Source organism: Microcaecilia unicolor, unplaced genomic scaffold (genome assembly GCF_901765095.1).
Source record: "Microcaecilia unicolor unplaced genomic scaffold, aMicUni1.1, whole genome shotgun sequence".
Lineage (NCBI taxonomy): Eukaryota > Metazoa > Chordata > Amphibia > Gymnophiona > Siphonopidae > Microcaecilia > Microcaecilia unicolor.
In genome coordinates, this window is record NW_021963485.1 from 46,605 (window position 1) to 71,667 (window position 25,063).

At 44.9% G+C, this 25,063-nt stretch overlaps 1 protein-coding gene across 1 annotated transcript in view; it reads left to right on the forward strand.

Moving 5' to 3' along the window:
* Positions 1–22,215, forward strand: part of LOC115459348 (transcriptional enhancer factor TEF-3-like) — a 39,249-nt gene extending 17,034 nt beyond the window's left edge. Inside the window, exons 2-3 of the mRNA XM_030189188.1 lie at positions 10,705–10,835; positions 21,687–22,215. Of these exons, the coding sequence (XP_030045048.1) occupies positions 10,705–10,835; positions 21,687–21,971 (416 nt within the window). The 3' untranslated portion in view covers positions 21,972–22,215. The remainder of the gene's footprint in view (positions 1–10,704; positions 10,836–21,686) is intronic.
* The last annotated feature ends 2,848 nt before the right edge of the window (positions 22,216–25,063 follow it).

Here is a 25,063-nt window from a genome sequence, read left to right on the forward strand (position 1 = left end):
CGCTTTGTGCCGTCGCCCAAATTAAGGGCGTTCATGGCATTAATGTCTCCAACCTCAAGGGCGGCCCACGAAGAAGCCGTCCGAGCCGCGTGGCCGGCCAAGATGGCGGAGGCGAGGAGCGGGGGATGGGCGTTTATGGCGGGAAAAAAACGCCACGCCAGAGGAACGACCGGGACATTCATCGGTCACTAAACTGTCACCCATCAAGGGCGAATCAGGTTATAAAACCCCCGCATCCCCTCTAGAAGCGCTCCAGCGATCCGGGGAGCGACCCTTTGCGCCCTCGCCCTCCGACGCCATATGCCACGAGGAGAAGAATCGGGGAACCCCCTGCCCGCTATAAAAAGGTAAAATTACCTGCTTGCCGCTCCGAGCTGTAACGAACTGGTGTCCCAGTGAGTAGCTGCAATGAACGTTTAAAGAAACGTCGAATTAAACGCCTTTAAAGACGTTTAAAATTTTTTTTTTTTAAACGGAGCCAGCGGGAGGGGGGAGAAAAGGAGGGACCTGGCACCACCAGGTTTGCACTTGCTCAAAAGAGCCCTCAACCCCAGGCCTCAACAAAACCTAAGGATTAGGCTTGGAGGCCTAGCCAGAGCTGCTGCTGTGTGTGACCACCACCTGCTGAGATAGAGAACATACTGAGGAGTTTCCGGCAGCACATGACCACATATAGGGAGGCAAAAGTTTGCTCTCTATCTCCACCTGCTGGTAGATGGACACAACCCACCAGTCTATGGATTGATCAGCTTGATGATATGGAAGGACTGGTTAAATTGTGAAGATAGACAGGTATGCCTATATGATAGGCCTTAAACAAAAGAAGTAAAATCTTGAATTTAACCCTATATTCAACCGGTAACCAATGATGTCCTTTAAGTAAAGGAGTCACATGAGAAAACTAATTAGCATGACAAAGAAGTTGTATAGCACAGTTCTGAAGAGTCTGTAAATGTTTCAAGACAGAATGAGAGATATCAGTATTTACAATATTACAGTAATCCAATCTGGACATGAACAAAGAGAGGAGCAAGGAATGGAAAGAATTATGGTCAAACAAAATCCTTACTGTCTTCAGTTGATGCAGTGCAAAAATACCTGATTTGCATAAAGCTGAAGTTTGAGGTGCAAAGGATAGTTGAGAATCAAAAATGATACCCAAGTAGTGAAAATAATCAATTAGTGTTAGTGATAAACCTAAAAGATTCAGAGCTGATGATGGATGGGGAAGAGAACCTGTAAGTCAACAGGCAACAGTTTTTGTCAGGATTTAAGACTAAGCAGTTTTCTGACAACCAACGAGCAACTTTCTCTAAACATCTTTAATGGAGCCAAATCAGGGTTAACCAGATGTGTGTGAAATAACAAAAGAATTTCATCGGCATAAATGCAAAAAGAAATTGCAGATTCTTAAATCAGAGCTACCAGGGGACTTAGAAAAAGATTAAACAAAAGAGGGGATAAAATGGTGCCCTATGGAGCACCGCAATGTAGCTGTTGAGTAGCGGAGACTGCTGTTGGAGTGGAGACCATAAAAGTTCTGTCTTGCAGGAAAGATTGAAACTAGGATAGCACAATAGCTGACAAACCATAACCAGAAAGACGTGCTAGTAGAAGAGAATGATCAGCTAGATGAAATGGTTCTGATGTCTAATGAGAAGGCAAGAGTAATCTGATTCTGATCCAGGAGTGAGTGAACCTCACTAAGGATTGCCTTAACTACAGTTTCTGTGCTACAGTGTGTTCTAAAACCCTCCCGATCCCCTCCCTGCCTCCCTCCATCTCTCCTCCTGTCAGACCTGTGAGTTCTTGTACCAAGTAGAGCGCTGCCGAGCCCGGTACTCGGACCAGGTTCTGCTTGGTGGCCGGACAAACCCGGGTTTCACCTGCACTGACTTTCCCCAGAGGTTGAGCCCCTAGGTGTGGGCGGCCTGCAGGGCCTACGAGATGGAGCAGGAAGTGGGGTGATGAACGTGACCGCCAGACAGGCAGCAGGCAAGAGAATGATCCAAGTACAGGCAAGGTCAGTAGGCAGGCAGTAGACACGAGAGTAATCCAGGAACAGGCAAGGTCAGTAGGCAGGCAGCAGACACAAGAGTAATCCAGGTACAGGCAAGGTCAGTAGGCAGGCAGTAGACACGAGAGTAATCCAGGTACAAGCAAGGTCAGTAGGCAGGCAGCAGACACAAGAGTAATCCAGGTACAGGCAAGGTCAGTAGGCAGGCAGCCGACAGAAGAGTAATCCAGGTACAGGCAAGGTCAGTAGGCAGGCAGCAGACACAAGGGTAATCCATGTACAGGCAGAGTCAGCAATGAAGAACAAAGTAGAGGAGAAGCACACTACTGAGCAAGTAACACCTACCAAAGTAGAAGCCGAAACAAGGAGTCTGGGGAGAGCTCAGCTGATAAAAGTGCTGGTGTCTGACAGAAGGGGAAGGAGGAACCGGAAGACCAATAGGAGAGAAGTAAGGGAAGCCAGGCAAAGGAAGAGCAGACCCAGGTGGGTGGAAGCAAAGCAATCAAGGAGCCTGGAAGCCAGGCAGAGAGAGAGCAGAGCCAGGTGCATGGAAGCAAAGCAATCAAGGAGCCTGCAGCCAGAGAAGAACTACACACACATGGCTCAGGGCTGTGCCAGTCAAGTGTGTGTGTCAACGGGACCCTGTGCAGCCCGAGGACGCCGCTTGCGTTGAGGTAGGGGACATGACACCTCCCCCCTCGCTCCAGCCCTCTTGTGGCTTCTTTTCAAAATGGGTGCCACAACCTCTTACGGCAGCTCGCAGTACTTCATGTTGAACCGTGAGCTGCTGTGAGAGGTCACAGCAGCAATTTTGAAATTAGTTGTGAGGGGGAAGGAGTAATGGAGCTGCACGCCTGCCCCCAAAGACCTATGTTGGATCATCAGGGAACCAGGTAGAACCAGGGTGTGGGTGGAGGGATGGAGGGTGGTAGGGAGGGGATCGGGAGGCTTTAAAACAAAATGTTATGTGGGTCCTGGCCTGATATTTAGCCAGGGCCCACATAACTCTCTTAGCGGGCATGGCTGAATATTGGCCAGGCCCACATAAGCTTCAGCAGCCTGCCCTTCCAAATTATCTTCCAATAACATGGACCAGCACTGATTATTGGGGGATAATTCAGCCTGCGACAATCAGCATTTAAAAAAATGCTGACCACCGCCGGCTGAATATCAGGGGGCTGATTTTTAAACAGTTGCTATTTCCAAAATTATTGCCTCATATGGTGAGGGATTACAATGCTCATATATGATGGCAGGGGCATAGCCACGGGTGGGCCTGGGTGGGCCCAGGCCCACCCACTTTCCCTCCAGGCCCGCCCACGTTGCTCGCTCGCTGCCTTTTCTCCGGCGTCCGGCTGCAATGGAAATTCTTGTTCTCCCCGCCGGCGCTGCCTCGGTCCCTGTATTCTTTTCTTTGATCGTCGCCAGCAGCGCTGCCATTCACACAGGCAGCTCCGCCCCCCTCTGCCACGTCCATCCGGCCCTCTCTGATGCACTTCCTGTTTACGTAGGAGGGCCGGATAGACGCGGCAGAGGGGAGCAGAGCTGCCTGTGTGAATGGCAGCACTGCCGGCGACGATCGAAGAATGCAGGGACCGAAGCTAGAAGAAAATCGCTGCTGCCAGCTGGCTCACACGGGGCCAAGAAAGGAGCTGGGCGTTCAGTTGTTTGGTGACTAGCGAGTGGGAAAGCCGGTGATGCTGCATATGGGGGGGGGGCGGGTTGGGGAGAGAAGATAAAATTGTTGGGCTGCTTGGGCGTGGGAGTGGAGGGGAGGGAAAGAAAAGAGATGCTACAGAGGGGGTGTAGGAGTGAGGGAAATTGTTAGGGAGTGGAGGGAGAGATGCAGGGGGGTGTAGGAGAGGGAGACATGCATGGGAGAGTAGAAGAAAGGGGATCATTATTGGGATATGGGGGGGAGAGAGAGGGATAATTGCTGGATGTAGGGTAGGGTGGGGAGCAGGGGCGTATCTGGAATCCGGCGGTAGGGGGGGCCACAGCCAGAGAGGGGGGGCACATTTTTGCCTCCCTCCCCCCCCCGCCGCCGCCGCCGCCGCTGCCTCTCTCCACCCCCTCCCCGCCGTCAACCCTCCCCCGCTGCTTACTTTTGCTGGCGCCGAGGTCCGACCCGCAATCTCCGTTTTTCGTCTTCCTCCGTGGCCATGCTTCCAGGAAGTAACGCTGCAGTGCTGATTCGTTGAATCCAGTTCGACGTCTGACGTCAGACGCCGAACTGGATTCAACGAATCAGCACTGCAGCGTTACTTCCTGGAAGCATGGCCACGGAGGAAGACGAAAAACGGAGATTGCGGGTCGGACCTCGGCGCCAGCAAAAGTAAGCAGCGGGGGAGGGTTGACGGCGGGGAGGGGGGCCAGGGCGAAATCTGCGGGGGCCCAGGCCCCTGTGGCCCCACGCAGATACGCCCCTGGTGGGGAGGGAAGGAGGGGTGAATGACAAAAGAAAGAGAAATGTTGGACCTGGGAGGGAGGGGAGGAAAAGGTAATGCACAGGGGAGAGAGGGATGATGGAGAAATGTTACATGGTGGTGGGAGAGATGCTGCAAGGGGGAAACATGTTAGACTTGGGATGCAAGGGTGAGAGAGAAGAGGAAAAGAGGGAACAATGTTGAACATGAGGGTGAAGGAGGGAGATGTAGGATCCAGGGGTAGAAGACAGTGAGGGAGAAATGCTGGAATGCGGGTGGGAGGGAAGAGGGGGAGAAATGCTGGCCACTGGGGGAAGGGGCAAGAGGAAAGAGAGAAAGGACAGGAAGATACTAGGAGGGGATAGAGGGTGGAGAGAGGAGAAAGAGGGAGCAGATGCTGGGCTAGAAGGGTTGGAAGGAGGCAGACACTGGGATGGTGGAACCATGTGGAAGGCCAAGGGAGGTGGTAAGGAAATGAACGAGAGGATGATAGTGATTACGGGGAGTAGATTGAAGATGGAAGGCTGGAGAAGGAATGAGATGGGGAATAGGAGAGCTAGTGGGTGAAAGAAGGAGATGGAAATCTGATAGGTATCTGAAAAGTAAAAAGGAAAAGGATTAGAAGATGAAATTTGAGTGGACAGACAGAGAGTAGGAAAGAAAAAAAAAGATAGGAAAGAGCTAAAATGAAACAAACATCAATATGTCAGTGTAGTGAGGGAATGGAATGAGAATGGAGAAAAGACAAATGAATAGCAGCTGCTTGAAGGAGAATTAACAGAAAGACAGGAAAGTGAAAAAGAGAAAATTGAACCAACATAATGGAAAAATAAAATGACCAGACAACAAAGGTAGAAAAGACATTTTATTTTGAATTTATTAACTGAAATTTGTTAGCTTGAGAAATGTGCATAGTGGATATCATTTTATTGTGTTCAGTAGAAAAAAGAAATACATTTCTGATTTTATTTCTCCACTGTAACATGCCAAGGTTCCAAGTTCAATTTTTGTCTACATATTTTTTTTTCTAATTTGTGATCCCTTGTTCTGTATTTGGTGAGAGTCTGGGCCCTAGCATGTCTAACACTAGTCCTGACCCTTGCTGTAGCTGGTGGGGATCCCCAACCTATATCAGCTGAGGACCACCTCTAAAAGCAGCCAAAACTCCCTTCTACTAAGCTTGGCAGATGGCGGCAACATCCTTGAGCCACCGATAACTAAGCATGCATGGGGTGCCAGCATCGGTGTCTCAAAGCATTGTTGCTACTGCTGCCTGCCAAGCTTGGTAAAAGGGATTTCTGGCTGTCTTTGGAGGAAGTTTTCAGCTGACAGAGCTTGAGGATCTTTATGAGCTAAAGTATATTTTGAATTGTGAGGTGCCGGGGGAGATGTGGAGAGTGCGGGGAGGAAGGGGGCAGGGACAGAGAGAAAATTTTGTGCCCACCCACTTTGGGCTCAGGCCCACCCAAAATTGGCTGTCTGGCTATGCCACTGTATGATGGTATTCTGTGAATATTCATGGTAGACCTCCTTTATCACTGTAGGTCATTCTCATTTGCATGTAGAAATGAAATTAGTTGAAATAGAAATGAAATTAGTTGAAAATAGCATTGCAGAGACTATGAGGGGCATTTTCAAAAGAGAAAAACATCCAATAAGTGACATGTCTGCATTTGGACTTTTATCTCACAAAAACGTCCAAATCAGTATTTTTGAAACCTCTTTTTAGATGTTTTTCTCTGAAGTCCGTCAGATGGACGGCTAAATTTCAAGGGGGTGTGCCAGGGGCGTGTTCAAGGCGGGACTTGGGCGTTCCTAAGACTTAGACGTCTTTCAACCATAATGGAACAAAACAAAAACATCCAAGAGTAAAATTTAGATGTTTTGAGCTAGACCTGTTTTTAATACAAATAGCTGCAGTGGGAGTTGAACCCACTTCCCCAGGATCAAAGTCTGTTACACTAACCACTAGGCTACTCCTCTATTCCACACAAGAGGTGCCCCAAATGACCAGATGACCACTGGAGGGAATCGGGGATCACATCCCCTTACTCCCCCAGTGGTCACTATCCCCCTTCCACCCCCCAAAATGTGATTACATAGTAACATAGTAGATGACGGCAGAAAAAGACCTGCACGGTACATCCAGTCTGCCCAACAAGATAAACTCATATGTGCTACTTTTGTGTATACCTTACCTTGATTTGTATCTGCCATTTTCAGGGCACAGACCGTAGAAGTCTTGCCCAGCACTAGCCCTGCCTCCCAACCACCAGGCCCGCCTCCCCCCGACCGGCTCTGCCACCCAATCTCAGCTAAGCTTCTGAGGATCCATTCCTTCTGAACAGGATTCCTTTATGTTTATCCCACTCATGTTTGAATTCCGTTACCGTTTTCATCTCCAACACCTCCCGCGGGAGGGCATTCCAAGTATCCACCACTCTCTCCTGACATTTGTCTTGAGTCTGCCCCCTTCAATCTCATTTCATGTCCTCTAGTTCTACCGCCTTCCCATCTCCAGAAAAGGTTCATTTGCGGATTAATACCTTTCAAATATTTGAACATCTGTATCATATCACCCCTGTTTCTCCTTTCCTCCAGGGTATACATGTTCAGGTCAGCAAGTGTCTCCTCGTACGTCTTGTAACGCAAATCCCATACCATTCTCGTAGCCTTTCTTTGCACCTCTTCAATTCTTTTTACATCCTTAGCAAGATACGGCCTCCAAAACTGAACACAATACTCCAGGTGGGGCCTCACCAACGACTTATACAGGGCAGGGGCATAACCAGACAGCAGATTTTGGGTGGGCCTAGTCAAGGAGTAGGGCACCAAGTGTTCTCCTCCCCCCCCCCCCAATCCGATGAGGCCAATTTCAGCAGCTTAGGAAGCTTAGACTGCTGAAGTGGAAAGCAGTGCTTTCAGTACCATCAAGGGGAGGTTTTCAGCTGGCGAAGCTTGGGATCCCCACTAGATAGCACTAAATATGTGCTGCTGTTGGGTGGGCCTGAGCCCTAAATGGATGGGCCCCGGCCCACCCAGGCCCATCTGTGGCTACGCCACTGATACAGGGGCATTAAAACCTCTTTTCTTCTGCTGGTCACACCTCTCTCTATACAGCCTAGCAACCTTCTAGCTATGGCCACTGCCTTGTCACACTGTTTTCATCGCCTTCAGATCCTCAGATACTATCACCCCAAGATCCCTAACCCCATCCGTACATATCAGACTCTCACCGCCTAACACATGCGTCTCCCGTGGATTTCTACTCCCTAAGTGCATCACTTTGTATTTCTTCGCATTGAATTTTAATTGCCAAACCTTAGACTATTCTTCTAGCTTCCGCAGAGCCTTTTTCATGTTTTCCACTCCCTCCCGGGTGTCCACTCTGTTACAAATCTTAGTATCATCCGCAAAAAGGCAAACTTTACCTTTTAACCCTTCGGCAATGTCACTCACAAATATATTGAACAGAATTGGCCCCAGCACCGATCCCTGAAGCACTCCACTACTCATCTTTCCCTCTTTCGAGCGAATTCCATTAACCACCACCCTCTGGCATCTGTCCATCAACCAGTTCCTAATCCAGTTCACCACGTTGGGTCCTATCTTCAGCCTGTCAAGTTTATTCAAGAGCCTCCTGTGGGGAACCGTGTCAAAAGCTTTGCTGAAATCTAAAAATATTACTTGCCAGCCTCAGATGTTATACTCAGGTCAATTAGAATAGCATGCAGGTCCCTGGAGTAGTCTAGTAGTGGTGCAGTGCACTGCAGACAGTTGGACCCAGGCTTCTCCCTCCCCCTACTTGTTACACTTGTGGAGGAAACTGTGAGCCCTGCAAAACCCACTCTACCCACATATTGGTGCTCCCTTCACCTGTAAGGGCTATGGTAGTGGTGTACAGTTGGGGTAGTGTGTTTGGGGAGGGGGGGGGGGGCTCAGCAGACAAGGTAAGGGAGCAATGATGAGATGTGTACCTGGAAGCATTTTATAAAGTCCATTGCAGTGCCCCCAAGGAGGCCCTATTGCTTTCCTGAGATGTTACTTTTCCACTATTCTACGTGATGCCAAGCTTTCTGAACCTTGTGTCTATTGTTTATTATTAGATTTGGGCTTTGAATTCAGATCTATAGATGAAAAGGAGGTCTCATTACATATATCTAAATACCAGAGTGCTATTTTTCCATACTTCATAGCAAGAGTGTACATTCCCTAATTACATGTCCCAATGCAACTGAAGCTTTTACCTCCTCAGTCCATGTAAATGGTTTCATCCCTGTGTGGATTCTCTGATGCCACGTGAGGCTTTCTTTCCAACCAAAGCTTTTACCACACTCAGGACATGTAAATGGTTTCACTCCTGTGTGTATTCTCTGGTGGATTATGAGGTTTACCTTCTGACCAATGCTTTTACCAGACTCTATACATTCAAATGGTTTCTCTCCTGTGTGGACTTTCTGATGAACTTTGAGTTTACATTACAACTAAAGCTTTTACCACACTTAGAACATGTGAATGGTTTCACTTTATTGTGGATTTTCTTTTGTATTTTGTACGTTTTGAATTTGGATGTATTTGTTTGAAAATGGACCAAAAAGTAAAACAGACTTAGATGTCATATCCAAAAATGCCCCTTATGCATTTGAGTTACCCAAAGTCACAAGGAGCAGCAGTGGTAATTGAACCCATGTTGCCAGGATCAAAGCCCGCTGCACTAACCATTAAGCCACTCTTCCTCTGTTTTGGATGTTGTGCATTTGGACATTTTTTGTTCGAAAATGGACTGAAAAGAAGGACATCCAAATCACAAAATGTCCAAATCACAAGACATCCATAGCATTTTCGAACATAAAAGATAGACGTCTATCTTTTTCAAAAATGACCTTCTTTGCTGTTCAGAATTTGGACGTTTTTGTAAAACATCCAAATTCTGATTTAGACGTTCTATCGAAAATGCCCCTCTTTGTGTCTCATTCTAGCTTACTCAAGTGTATTGTTTACTTTTGTGAAGAAGTTCAGAAACAGCCATCATTTGGTACAATGAAATGAGCATTTACTATGTTGGAAAAAATGTTCAAATAACCCAGGGAATTGTCAGATACACAGGCACTTTACACTAATTTTCAAAATGAAACAGCATGGGTAGTTTCTCTTTGAAAATTACTGTAAAGTATTTGCTTTAAAAATATGCACATACTTTGCATGGCCAAGAGGGGAACGCAGTACACATACTTGAAAACAAATGTCACATTTGCACCCTCTTTTCATCTTCTGATTCCAGAAAACATCTAGGAACCTCTCTTCGCAACCCTGTTAAAAGTACATATGCTCTGGAGGATCTTACTTACTTTTAACTAGGCTAAGGAGAGCAGTTGAGAGATATTAATCTGTATTAACCTGGCTGGATAGTTTAGAAGACTGCCCTCTCTGGGGGTCGATGCTCAAAACGTTTGCACAAAGGCCCACAACGCAGAACCCTATAGCGTGATAACAGCACAGTAAAAGAGCTAACCAATGCTCAAAGTTTTATGCAGGGTGAAATCACACTATGAAACCGAAAGTAAGGGCCCTGACCTGGCATTTGTACACAAGGATTTTGCGATAAACAGGCTCTTGTGTGCATGTCCAACTCCAGACAAAACCAGAAATGCAGACACACATCAGTACTGTCTTCTGTGCTTTAATTATGAACCTTTTAAAAATTATTTGCATTTTAAGGCTGATATTTAAGTGCAGATAAACAGGTGCCAGTGTGAGTTTTTACTTTTGGTTCTGCTTGGGCTCACACACATTTGTTTCTCACTATCGGCACTTAAAACATACATAGACTTTTTATTCCGTTATAAAAGAGAACAAAATCTGCACCTTAATGTGCCAAATTGACAAGAAATCTCCTGAAAATCTTCATTGCCACCCCTGAACTGGCAATTAGTTTTCAGTGCTAAGGTCAGCATTTGCTTCTGTGCTGCTGTCTGAGCATTGAATGCATTTAAATATAATTTGTGGCCATGTTTGACATGCACATGATTACTCGCACTAGAGTCCTCTGAACCTTCTGTGCACATTAACTTGTGCGCTAGTGTGGCGCTAACTGCCTTTAATGCCAGTGTTAGCTTTTGAGCATCAGCCCCTGAGTCTTTTCTTTCAGGCCTTGATTTCTGAACAGGAAATTGTAGAGCTCCGGGTGTCCATCTGTGACTGCGGTAGAAGTTAGGATGAAAGCAGTACAACCCTTTTCATCTGGCCTTCCTGTGTATTTAGGATTTGAATCCCCTACTGGTCTCTCAGCAGCACCAGCAGCCCCACCTTGGCAAGGAAGAAGCATTGCGAGCTCCAAGCTTCGGATGTTGGAATTCTCTGCATTTCTGGAACAGCAACAAGATCCAGACACAGTAAGATCCAGAGCTCGGTACCAGTCTTTAGGTATCTATGGTCCCTGTTTGTGTTTATCTAGATGTAACTTGAGGAATGGGAAATGAAACACAAATCATATAAACAGTGCATAGATGAGATGACAGCCTAGGAGGAGCAATTATGTACATTAGGAAATGGGAAGCCTGATGGGGTACATCGGGTGTGTACAGGAAAGATAAGCTCCATTGAAACAAAAAGAGAACCATACAATAGAATTGAAAATGTAGATGAGCAGCTTTAGGAATATGTGAAGCGTGTGCAGTTTAGAAAGGGTGCCCCCTAACTGCAGCATCAGGGAAAGCAGGATAATGCCATGGCTTTGAAGGGACACTGCTGCCTGCAATGCCCCAGGTGGGGGAGGGACTTTACTCCTACAATGGAGGGCACCATTCTTCATGTTTGCACAGGGCACCATCTAGTTTGTAGATGAGTTTTTAAACTCACTCATGTTAGCAGTGAAACATACATGCTTTGGTTGGGGCATGGCTGGAGTCATATAAGACAATAAAGTGCATTGACACATATACCACACCAATGAAGCAATTAACTATAGACACATAGTTAAATTTTTATAGTTACATTCTGTGGTAACATTAATGCTGCAGGCCATTCCCATTTTGGATGCCCCTTCCTATTCCAGCTTGCCACATCTACATCAAATGCCATATTAGCGAGTCTCGCTCTTGCTACATACAACTTCCACTTATCTCTGAAGTGCTGGGCCATGTACTATGTTACCTAAAGCAACCTCATAGCTTTAAGTCCTTAATAAAATTCTGAATTAGATACATTTATACAGAATTTAAGGAACAATTAAACATTGTCATTGTGTTCCAGTCTTATCCTGAGGGACAGTATCTTCTATAGCTGTGGGGATATCCATGAATGCAGTATATATATTTAAAGCCTACAGGATAAAGCAAAAGTTGCAAACAATCATAATAGAGTGGAACATTGTGTGTAGCCTATTTGTTTATTGAGATTTCCATCATACTGTCCTCAAGCAGCAAACCTGAAAGGATAACATTGTGATTCCAATACCTGTATCAGAGATCAAACTCAAAAACAATATACAACCACAACCCCACAAAAACCAAAAGTGCAATTGTTGTTATAGAATCTGTGCTTAGTGTGCCTAGCACCCAACTTTAGACGACCCTTTAAGAATTACCTTCTGCACATATAAGCCATATTCCAGGCACTTATATATATAAATTCAGCCAATTAAGCAACTGAAGCCATGAAATGTAAATTTTTACTTTCCGTAGCATCCCTCCAGACCAGCCCAGAGAAGACTGATGGGTTGCCAATGTCTACCAGCAGATGAAGACTGAGAATTCAGATTCTTGAGTGAGCCAATAAGAGCCCTGTACTGTCCCTGCTAGAATCAGTATTCTCAGTCTCCAGCAGGTGGTGAATGTGGTGAGCTTTTGAATATCAGGATTCATTTTTTTCTTATTTTTTTTTTGCTTTGTGCCTTTAGGGCGGGGGATATCTATATACATATATAGGTAGTTAGATATATGTAGATAGATATAGATAAAAGTACACAAGTGTTGCTATACAGGGGCAGACTGAAGATCTATCAAGCCCAGCATCCTGTTTCCAACATTGGCCAATCCAGATTAAAAGAACCTGGCAAGATCCCAAAACTGTACAATGGATTTTGTGCTGCTTATCCTAGAAATAAGCAGTGGAATTTCCCCAAGTCCATCTAAATAATTACTTATTGACTTTTTTTTTTTTACAAAGCTATCCAAACCTTTTTTAAACCCTGCCAAGCTAACTGCTTTTACCACATTCTCTGGCAACGAATTCCAGAGTTCAATCACACGTTAAGTGAAGAAATAGTTTCTCCGATTTGTTTTAAATTTACTACTTTGTAGCTTCATTGCATGCCCCCTAGTCCTAACATTTTTGAAAAGAGTAAACAAGTTACTCACGTCTACCCATTCCACTCCACTCATTATTTTATAGACCTCTATCATATCTCACCTCAGCCTTCCTTTCTCCATGCAGAAGAAACCTAGCCACTTTAGCCTTTCCCCATAGGGAAGTTGTCCCATCCCCGTTATCACTTTCGCCACCCTTCTCTGTACCTTTTCTTATTCCACTATATCTTTTAGCAGAATTGCACACAGTATTTGAGGTGAGGTCGCAGCATAGAGCAATACAAAGACATTATAACATTCTCATTTTTGTTTTCAATTCCTTTCCTAATAATACCTAACATTCAATTTGTTTTCTTAGCCTCTGCCACACACTGATCAGAGGAACCTTGCATCATGTAACTAAAATTCAGGTTACTTTTTCCCACATGCATCTCTTTGCACTTGCTCACATTAAACGTCATCTGCCATTTGGATGCCCAGTCTCATAAGGTCCTCTTGTAATTTTTCACAATCCTCTTGTGATTTAACAACTTTGAATAACTTTGTCATCAGCAAATATAATTACCTCACTAGTTACTCCCATCTCTAGATCATTTATAAATATGTTAATAAGGAGCGGTCCCAGCACAGAGCCCTGGGGAACCCCACTATCTACACTTCTCCTTTGAGTATACTAACCATTTAACCCTATTCTCTGTATTCTGTCAACCAGTTTTTAATTCACAGTAGAACACTGCCTTCTATCCCATGACTCTCCAGTGTTCTCAGGTGTCTTTCATGAGGTACTTTGTCAAATGCCTTTTGAAAATCCAGATACACAATCCTGCTTATAATCGAACGAGAAAAACGCCCAAGTTCCGACCTAAATTGGGAGATGGATGTTTATCTCACAAAAACGAATAACGCGGTATAATCGAAAGCCGAACTTGGACGTTTTCATCTGCACTCCATCGTGGAAGCGTACAAAGTTGACGGGGGCGTGTCGGAGGCGTGGTGAAGGCGGGACTGGGGCATGGTTATCACCCGAACAGAGATGGGCGACTTTCGCCGATAATGGAAAAAAAGTATGCGTTTGTAGCTAGAATTTAGGGCACTTTTCCTGGACCCTGTTTTTTCACGAATAAGGCCCCAAAAAGTGCCCTAAATGACCAGATTACCCCCAGAGGGAATCAGGGATGACCTCCCCTGACTCCCCCAGTGGTCACTAACCCCCTCCCACCACAAAAAATGATGTTTCACAAATTTTTATTTTCACCCTCAAATGTCATACCCACCTCCCTGGCAGCAGTATGCAGGTCCCTGGAGCAGTTGTTAGGGGGTGCAGTGGACTTCAGGCAGGTGGACCCAGGCCCATCTCCCCCTACCTGTTACAATTGTGCTGCTTAATGCTTAGTCATCCAACCCCCCCAAACCCACTGTACCCACATATAGGTGCCCCCCTTCACCCCTTAGGGCTATAGTAATGGTGTAGACTTGTGGGCAGTGGGTTTTGAGGGGGATTTGGGGGGCTCAACACACAAGGGAAGGGTGCTATGCACCTGGGAGCTCTTTTACCTTTTTTTCGTTTTTGTAAAAGTGTCCCCTAGGGTGCCCGGTTGGTGTCCTGGCATGTGAGGGGGACCAGTGCACTACGAATCCTGGCCCCTCCCACGAACAAATGCCTTGGATTTATTCGTTTTTGAGCTGGGCGCTTTCATTTTCCATTATCGCTGAAAAACAAAAACGCCCAGCTCACAAATTGTCGAATAAAACATGGTCGTCTATTTTTTTCGAAAATACGGTTTGGTCCGCCCCTTCACGGACACGTTCTCTGAGATAAACGCCCATGGAGATAGACGTTTTCATTCGATTATGCCCCTCAATATCAACCAGCTCACCTTTAACCACATGTTTGTTCACCCCTTCAAAGAAATGTAGTAGATTGGTGAGGCAAGATTTCCCTTCACTAACTACATGTTGGTGTTGTCTCATTAAACCATGCTTTTGAATATGCTCTGTAATTTTGTTCTTTAGAATAGTCTATTCCATTTTGCCTGGTACCAACATCAGGCTCACCGGTCTATAATTTCCTGGATCACTTCTGGAACCTTTTTTAAACAAGGAGTTACATTGGCCAATCATCCAGTACCATGCTTGGTTTTAAAGATAAATTACATACTATTAACAATAGTTCTCAAGCTCAGGTTTCACTTCTATCAGTACTCTGGGATGAATACCATCCAGTCCAGGCGATTTGCTACTCTTTAATTTGTCAAATTGAGCAATTACATTTTCCAGGTTTATAGAGATTTCATTAAGTTTCTCTGACTCATCAGCTTTGAATAGCATTTCTGGCACCAGTATCTCCCAAATCTTCCTCAGTGAAGACTGAAGCAAAGAATTAATTTAATCTGTCATCTATGGCTTTGTCTTCCCTGAGTGTTCCTTTCACCCTTCAATTATCTAGCGGTCCAAATAATTCTTTTGCTGGCTTCTTGCTTTTAATATACCTAAAAACGTTTTTACTATGTGTTTTTGCCTCCAACGCAGTCTTTTTTCAAAGTCCCTCTTTGCCTTCTTTATTCTTAACCTTTCTCTTTTTCTGCATCTGTGCTCCATTGAGGTTTTTGTTTAGCTGACTGGGGCTGAGGCCTGTGGGGGTTCTTATTTACCTCGGGGGTGCTACACCCGGGTGGCCGAGTCCCTTCCCCCAGTTTTCCTCTGGATTCCTATGGGGCCTGGGTTGGTTTGTCTTGTTGCTGTGCCTCAATCCCTTTGTGGGAAGGAAGTCTCGAGTGCTGTGGGGGGCAGTCACACACACACACACACAAGGAAAAGAGAGGCTTTAATTTTTTTACAAAGATCAAATTTCTCTTTAGCACTTAACAGTGCAAAAAATATTTACAGGTTTTTTTCTTTCTGCTATTTTGAATGACTGCAGAACTACATTGCCCACCTTCTGCTTTCATCATATCACCGTCCCTTCTTTTCAGCTCTCAGGCTTCAACATTTTCTTCCTTTCACTCAACCATCTCCATTTTGTCTGAGTGCATCTCATCTTCTTCACTGTTGTCATGCCTCTCCTACTGTTCTCCGTATTCTTTTCCTTCTGCACTCTGCCGGGGATATCACTCCCAATCCTGTCCTCGAAATCAGCTCTCACCCTTGTCATACAGATCACACCACAATGTCGCCAATCTAATTTCAGTTCCTCTCCTCTCCCCTTCTTCTCTGCCTTTCTCATGTGCCCTATGGAATGCCCGCTCTGTCTCCAGCAAGTTTTCCTACATCTACAACCTATTTATCTCTCGTACTCTCCATCTGCTTGCACTAAGTGAGACTGCTTTGCCCTGAAGACTGTGCTTCAGCTGCTGCCCTGTGTCATGGAGGTTACCTTTTCTCTCATACACCTCGCTAGGTTGGCCGTGGAGGTGGTGTCGGACTACTACTCTCACTCTCTTGTAGATTTCTTCTTCCAGCTCAGTCTCACTGCTTTTCTCCCTTCAAAGTTCACTCCATCTGTCTATTCACTCCTCCACTTTTCCGAGTAGCAGCTATTTATTGACCACCTGATAAGTCCCTTTCTTCCTTTCTCACTGATTTTGACTCCTGGTTTTTCTTCTCTCTTGAATCCTCAAATCCTTCCTTCATTCTTGGGGATTTTAACATTCATGCTAATGATCCTCCTGAGTCTTACGCCTCTCAGTTTCTTGCTTTAACATCCTCCGTCAATCTTTACCTGTGCTCCACTACTCCTACTCACCAGAATGACCACTGTCTTGATCTTGTCTTCTTTTCAAACTGCTCATTCTCCAGTTTCTGCACCTCAATTCTTCTCCTCTCTGACCATCATCTGATAACCTTCACACTTAAACACTTTGCCCCCAATAGTCCCGTCCAATCTCCACCTATACAATTAGGAATCTTTAGGCTACTGACTCTTGCATTCTCTCCACCAGTGTTTCATCCCTCTTCTCAACCTCTATGTTATCTAAGTCTGTCAATGAGGCTGTCTCTTCCAATAATACTATTTTCTCTTCTGTTCTGGATACCATCGTTCCTCCCATTCCTCATTCTGTAAGACATACCAAACCCCAGCCTTGGCTGACCTCTAGAATCCGCTACCTACATTTCTGTGCCCAATCTGCTGAATGCCTGTGTCTGAAATCCTGTGCCCATGCTGACTTCATACATTTCAAATTCTTGCTGACCTCCTTCCAATCTGCTCTTTCACTTACCAAACGAGACTACTAAATTTATTTGACAAACTCTCTTGACTCAAACCCTCAACATCTCTTTGCCACACTGAACTTAAAGTGCCTTCATCTCCAACTCCTCCTTCAGTTTCTCCCCAGACTATGGCTAAGTACTTACATGATAAAGTTCACAAGATTAACCTTGAGTTCTCAACCTAGTCACCTCCACCTCTCCTTCACTCCCTTCCTCCTTTTCTGAAATCACTGAAGAGGAAACTACACATTTTCTTTCCTCCTCCAAACTGACTGCTTGTTCCTCTGATCCTATTCCCACCCATCTACTCAGCACTATCTCTCCTTGTCATCCCTTCTATCTGTCATATCCCCAATCTTTCACTTTCCACTGCAACTGTTCCTGATGCCTTCAAACATGCCTTAGTTACAAACATGCCTTAGTTACACCACTCCTCAAAAAAAACTTAATTGGACCCTACTTGCCCTTCCAACTATTACCCATTTCCCTCCTTCCTTTCCTATCCAAGATACTTGAATGTGCTGTGCACCGTCGTTATCTTGACTTTCTTTCATCTCAAGCAATTCTTGACATACTTCAATCTGGCTTTTGCCCTCTACATTCAACTGAAACAGCCATTCCTAAAGTCTACAGTGACCTGTTCCTGGTCAGATCCCAAGGTTTCTAATATAGCCGCATTCTTCTTGATCTATTTGCTGCTGTTGATCACCACCTACTCCTTGATCTGCTGTCCTCACTTGGATTTCAGGGCTTTGTTCTTTCTTGATTTTCTTCTTATCTTTCCCATCACACTTTTAGTGCATTCTCTGGTGGATCCTCCTCCACTTCTATCCCATTGCCAGTTGGTGTACCTCAAGGCTCTATCTTGGGACCTCTTTTTTCCTCCATCTATACTTCTTCCCTTAATGTTCTGATCTCCTCCCATGTTTTTCAATATCGCCTTTATGCTGATGACTCCCAGATCTCTATCTCTACACCAGAAATTTCAGCATGAATCCAGGCTCAAGTATCAGTCTGCCTGTCTGACGTTGCTGCCTGGATGTCTCACCGCCATCTGAAACTAAACATGGCCAAGACTGAGCTTCTTAAATCCACCTTTCCTCTTCCCCCATTCTCTATCTCTGTGGATAACACTCTCATCCTCCCAATCTCATCTTCTCGTAACCTGGGGGTCATCTTTGACTCCTCTCAGTCTTCCTTTGCACATATCCAACAGGCTGCTAAAACCTGTCGTTTCTTTCTCTATAACATCACCAAAATTTGCCCATTCCTTTCTGAGCATACTACCAAAACTCTTATCCACACTCTTATCACCTCTCGCTTAGACTACTGAAACTTGCCTCTCACAGGTCTCCCACTAAACCATCTCTCTCCCATTCAATCTGGTCAAACCTCTGCTGCATGACTTTAATTCTGTCAGTGTTGCTATGCTCATATTAGCTCCCTATCCATTTCCGCACACAATTCAAACTCCTATTATTGACTTACAAGTGCATTCACTCTGCAGCTCCTCAGTAGCTCTCTTACACTCCTCCCCAGGAACTCCATTCATCAGGTAAATCTCTTATCTGTACCCCTTTCCTCCACTGCCAGCTCCAGACTCTATTCCTTTTATCTTGCTGCACCATATGCCTGGAATAAACTTCCTGAATCAAAATGTCAAGCTCCATCTCTGGACTTCTTCAAATCTAGGCTAAAAGCCCACCTTTTTGAGGCCGCTTTTAATTCCTAACTTATATTCACTTTTTCATTACCCAAGTCTGTTTTATAATTCCCACCTTACATAATTCCTTTATTCCTTATTTGTCCTATTTGTCTGTCTTCATTAGATTGTAAGTTCTGTCGAGCAGGAACTCTCTCTTACATGTGCAGTGTACAGCACTGCCCTGGCAGTTCAGGCTGTCATCTGTTGGGGCTTGGTGGCCATGGCATGCTTCAGGTGGACTGAGAAAGTGATGGATAGGTCAGCTGATAATTTTTCCCTAGTGGACTGGGAGATCGCTAAAATTGAGATGGGTTCAGCCTTTCTGATGGATGTGCTTTATGATTTACTCAAGGCGTTGGCCAAGACTGTGGTTCTGGGAGTGGCAGCCAGGGGGGTTCTCTTTGGCTTTGTGGTTGGTCGGCAGATGCAGCATCCAGTTCAAGCTGAGAACGTTTCCTTTTTTTTTTAATTCCTTATTTTTTGGTGAGGAGCTAGACAAATTACTTAAGAGTATCGGTGAATCAAAAGTGCCAAAGTGGTTTTTCAGGTGGTAGGGGCCATTTTTGTGATTTCCAGCATTTTCGATCTGGGAGAGTAGCTGTCTGTCTGAGATCTCAGTTTTTTTCAGCATTCTCAGTCCTTTTGTAGAGGCAGGGATGTTGTTTCTACAGCCCAGTCACAGGGATATGTTTCACAATGAAGGTGTTAGGGCCCATCCTCTGATAGCTGTAGGAGCTCGGTTGAGAGATTTCTATTGGAGTTGTTCCCAGATTACCTCGGACCAATAGGTCCTCAATGTAGTTCACAACTGCTGTGCCTTAGAGTTTGATCATCCTCTGCGGGATGCCTTTCTACTGTCTCCATGTCGGTCAAGTATGAAAGCGAGGGCAGTCAGGGAAACCCTTGAAAGGCTTATTCAGCATTGAGCTGTGTGCCCAGTCCATGCAGCAGAACTAGAGGCAGGTCATTATTCCATTTATTTTGTAGTGCCCTTTCCTTCTTGGGATCTTAATTTGGTCCTCTCAGTTCTGGTATGATCACCCTTTGAACTGCTGTCGTTTGTTCCTTCAACGATCTTACGCTGAAATCTGAGTTCTTGGTTGCGATTTGCTTGGTGAGGCATTTGTCTGAGTTGCAGGCCCTGTCGTGCAGAGCACCCTTTCTGGAGTTTTCCAAGGAAAAGTCATTTTAAGTTTGGTTCCCTCATTCCTTCCCAAGATGCCCCAGGTACAAATAAGTACCTGTATATGTAAGCTACATTGAACCTGCCATGAGTGGGAAAGCACGGGGTACAAATATAACTGAAAAAAAAAATTATATTCTGAGAGTTGGTGCTGTTTGTTCATTACACAGTTCTTGTTCCATCACGGGCTCTACTCTGCAGGGAGCTGCTTGTTTCATTGTCTGTTTATTGATATGCAAAAAAAAAAAAAGGCCAGCACATTCTTTGGATACATGGGTGTCTGTAATGGCGCCGGACGTTAGCACAGAGGGCTTATTTCTTTTATCTACCTTGCTTTGGAAAGATTATATTGATTCTGGCAGGGATGGTATAGGGCTCTTATTGGCTTAATCAAGAATCAGAATGCTTATTCTCCACCTGCTGTTAGGTTTGGACAACCCATCAGTGTTCTGTGGACTAGTCCGGAGGGACTAAAGGAAAGCAAATTAGTAGATAAGGCCTAATTTCTCCTTTTAAGGGCTAAAGAATAGTGCCGGAGGCTAAGTACAATTACTTCCTGAATCACTTGTTCTAAGTCCCAGCTAAAATGAGCACTTTGCAGACGTTTGTGTGCCTTGGAGAAGATGCAAAAATCAACAGGGACATTTTTGGAACTACTATAGAATCTCAATTATATGATTTAATTGGAACTGACAGGTTGTTGGATAACCGAAAAGTCAGATAATATGGTGACTCACTGCATCTCTCCACCTGCTCACCAGTCAGCAGTATCTCTCTGCCCACCCACCTGAACAGCAGCTGCCTCCCTGCTCTCAGACCCCCTTCACAAGTTCTTCCCTAGCCACCCAACCAAGGTAGCCTCCCCCGGGGTGTATCTTTACAAGCCCTGGTGGTCCAGCGGTGATTTGGGGGCAGAAGCGATGCCCACTCAATCCTGCCCGTCCAGGCTCCATTTTCAAAATGGCTGCCATGAATATATGTAAAACTACTGAAGTGAAATTATGAAAGAAGTCCTTATAACCAAATAAAATATTTGCTATGCTTATATTTAAAAAAGTAAATTTCATCAAGTAGCTATATCCTAGAAAAGAAAACAATCATACAGTTAAGCAGCACATCCTGTATACTGGAGTAAACTTTGAAAATTCAGTGCTGTGTTAGTAGATTAAAATTATCAAAAGGGATACGTTACATTGACATTCTTAAATACATCTACAATTAAATAGGTGACAGAAAACATGATCTTTAATTGCGTTTTGGCATTCTATCTCCATGTCCTGGTTAGATTTTGGTACACTTCTGACTTTCATCACCAGGCCCTGAAAAATAGGCTTTAAAGGGAAAGGGACTTGATATACCACCTTTCTGTGGTTTTTGCAACTATATTCAAAATGGTTTACATAGTATATATAGGTACTTATTTGTACATGGGGCAATAGAGATTTAAGTGAGAATCAAATCTAGTTTCCCAGTTTCAAAGTCTGCTGCACTAACCACTAGGCTTCTACTCCACTCCAAAAACCAGGCCAGGACTAGTTTGGTTTGATGATTTGTGGTTGTATTGACAGCAGTGATGTAAGTACAGCAACCAGATTGCTCTGAATCTATGCAATGCAGAAAGGATATAGTTTAATTTAGCCCTTATATCTTGCTTTTCAGCTTTGGAAATTATCATATTGCTTGATACAAGTTAGCTGAAACAATTTTTTCAAAGCTGCATTTTAAGTGTGAAAGCAATAGGCAGAAATTATGTCTCTGTAATGAATAGGACGTTAATCTCGTACCAAGTGATGGGAAAAAGAACCTAGAGCTGACGTGTGCTAATGTTTTCTGATTGCAGTATAACAAGCATCTGTTTGTCCACATTGGGCAGTCGAACCCAAGCTACTCTGACCCCTACCTCGAAGCTGTTGATATTAAGCAGATCTATGACAAATTTCCGGAAAAGAAGGGGGGCTTGAAAGAACTCTATGAAAAAGGGCCAGTTACTGCTTTCTTCCTTGTCAAATTCTGGGTAAGAGGAGCCTTCATCTTTTTGAACAGTTGTACTGATTTTCTCACAGTGACATCACAAAGGATGCATGTTCACAGGGCAATTCTACGTGGCTGTTTCATCTCATTTTGAATTCCTTTGGGACTTTTATCTACAATATCACAATGAAACTTACATATGGTTGTAAAGTTATTTAGACATCTCTATTAATTTTATTGTTAACTGCTTTGCTGTTGGTTTATGAAAGGCAGTATAGTAAGCATTCCAACTAAGAATTAAAATATTTAGAGTGAATAAACTAGAATATTTGTAGCTGCTAACAGAATCAGTAGGCGGAAAGATTTAGGCAGAGTAAAGTAAGAGGATGATGCCAGATAGGGACAAATTGGCCCACTCAGCTTGTCGACTTGTTTTCCTCTTTGCTTCTTTATCACTTTGTGTAGCTAAGCAAATAAATTACCAGGTTCAAACCAATGCCAGTTCCCCTGCTATGTTTTCTAGCCACTCCTTCAACCCTCATGCTACCACTGCCCTCTGTATTTACACTAAGCATGTTTAAATTCCATTACTTCACTGGTCTCTGCCACCCTCATTGATAGTTATGGCAGGAATGATCTCTTTTTGGTTCTTATAAGTCCCAAACTTCATCTAATACCTAGGCCATTCTTGACTTACTGCCAAGCTTTCTAATAATCCAAATTGCCACTAAGATTAATGAACCTGTTGTATGCAACCTCCAGCACCCCATGGTCATTATGATGAGTTACCCCTGTTTTCTTGGAAGCTTTGATGCAGCCATACTACCAATGTCAGAGTTGTAGATGAGGTTGAGTAGGACCCAAAGTAAAAATCTCCAAAGGTGAACTCCTCTGCTGGTTCTAGGTCTCTGAGGTTTGTGTGCTGCTGTGGAAGGCGTGTTTAACATGGATGAAGTTTCTTCTGGAAGTTTCTTGATGAAACTGAGTGGTGAATGGGGGAGGGGGTCTTCCCTAGAAGAAGTTGCAGTCTTCCCTGGAAACAACTACCATGAATATCTCCATTTCCTGCGAGTGCAACAATAAGCAGGGGAACACCTCAGCCCTGAAGAAGTGTCCAGAAGTTTACAGGGAACAGTGGCACCTCTTGGACTATTTTGCAACCAATTCTAAAGAGACCAGAAACTATCTCCATGGAAACTATGGAAGAAGCTATAAGTAAGAAAGTGAGTGGCAAGGAGACCTCTTCAGGAATGTGACTGAGAAAATATCTAGAGGAGATGGTAATGGATCGTGCTGGGAAGACTGAGAGGTTGGGGAATCAGTGACCCTCCTTGCAAGCCGCTTTGATACAGGACAAAGTTATTTGTTATAGGTTGGAGCTTGTGCTCAGGCACAATCCTCCCGCACTTGTTTGACAGGTCCAGGCTATCAAAACCCCGGTCCTGTCAAACACAGGGGCTGGTCCATCCTAGTGCCCCTCTGAAAGCACCAACACTCCCCCCCACCCCAAGCCAAGAGGACACACGGTGCTGGAAGTCCGGTGGATCTCCTGCCCCTCTAACCCCCCCCCCCACACAAAAAAATATACCTGGTAGCACAGGAGGGCTGCTGACACAACCCCCCACCCTCCCTGGTGGTCTAGTGATAAATCCTTCCCCCCCACCCCCGTACCTCTTGTTGGAGGAGGGAACAACACTCCCTCCTTTTCCAGCCAGCACCACAGGGAAGCCCTGCCCAGAATGCACCAGGCAGAGTGCCACCACTTTGTAGGTGGCACTGGCTAGAAGAGGAGGGAGTGTTGCTCCCTCCTCCAATAAGAGGTATGGAGGGATTTACCATTAGACCACCAGGAAGAGGGGGTTGCGTTGGCAGGAAGGGGGGGGGGGTTGCATTGGCTGCCCACTTGGGCCACCAGGTATAGGTTTTGGGGTGTGGGGGGGTTAGGGGGAGCTGGAGATCCATTGGACCTTCAGTTCCCCCTATGCCCTCGTGGTGGGGGTTTGTGGGTGCTTGGGGGGCACTAGGCTACCAGGGCCTTGCTTTGAGAGGTGGGTCCAGGGTCCTGTGGACCCCCAGGACACAGTGGCAGCCCGGCATGACAGTGACAGCCCGGACTGCTTGACTCTGATGTGGTAGGGACAAGAGCATTAACCCTATCGCCAGCTCTGAGCTGGCATAGGGTTAAGGCGCTATTCTGCCCCTATGATCAGAGCACTGTTCTCTGATCTTAGGGGTGGAATACAAGCAGAGCTCATTTAAATCTAATTTAAATGAGCTCTGCGTTATGGCTTCACTCAGGCACTTTTAGCCCGATGATCATGGGGGTGCAGGTAAATGCAGGTGCTAGTCCGGCGTTAGTAACCTCTAGCGCCGCATTTCCCTTTGATCATCGGGCCAAGAGTGAGGCATGTGAATCTTAGAGTCCTCAACTTCTCTCAGATCCCTTCTATTTTCACAAGAGAGATGTTTAAAAATATCTGATGGAGATCCTAAAGATTTATGCCTACCCCCAGTGAAATGTTTTATCTTTGTTTTGAGAATAGGATTGGAACAGAGCAGTTAATAGACAGCCATTATTTGTCAGCTTTGCTGGAGAGATCCAGTAATAAAGAATCAGCTTGTGCTATCTCGTTGATGTCCTTTATCAGATAAAGACACAATGGTGATGATATTCTTGTGATTAAAAAGTGCTAGGCCAGATATTCAAAGGGAGTTATACTTTTGATGATGACTTCTAAGGGGGCAATTCTATAAGTGGGTGCCTCCATTTAGACGCCCCGATGGTGCACGATGAGTCTATTCTCTAACGACATCTGGATGCCTGGATTTTGTTATAGAATACTAGTGTAGCCTGGCATTGATGTGCCTAAAATTTATACTCTTAACCTGTATGGAAATGCAGAACACATAACTTAATAGTATTCTGTAATTTACGCATGTAAATGGGAGCCTTGCTCATTGCCTGCTCATGACCTGCCTACACATACGCCCTCCTTGCATTTATACACTATGGGCTAGATTCTATATATGTCACCTGAAAAATCTATGCGGAAAAAAATATGCCTAGGCATATTCTCTAAAGTACACCTAAATTTTATAGAATAGACTTAAATTTCCACGTGATATATAGAATACGCCGAGCGGCTTGCCTGGTGACCAAATTTGGTCGTGACAATTTAGGCCACACTTTACTTGGTGTAAATTCCGATGTTTGTAAGAATGTGCATGGATTTTAGAAATGTCCAT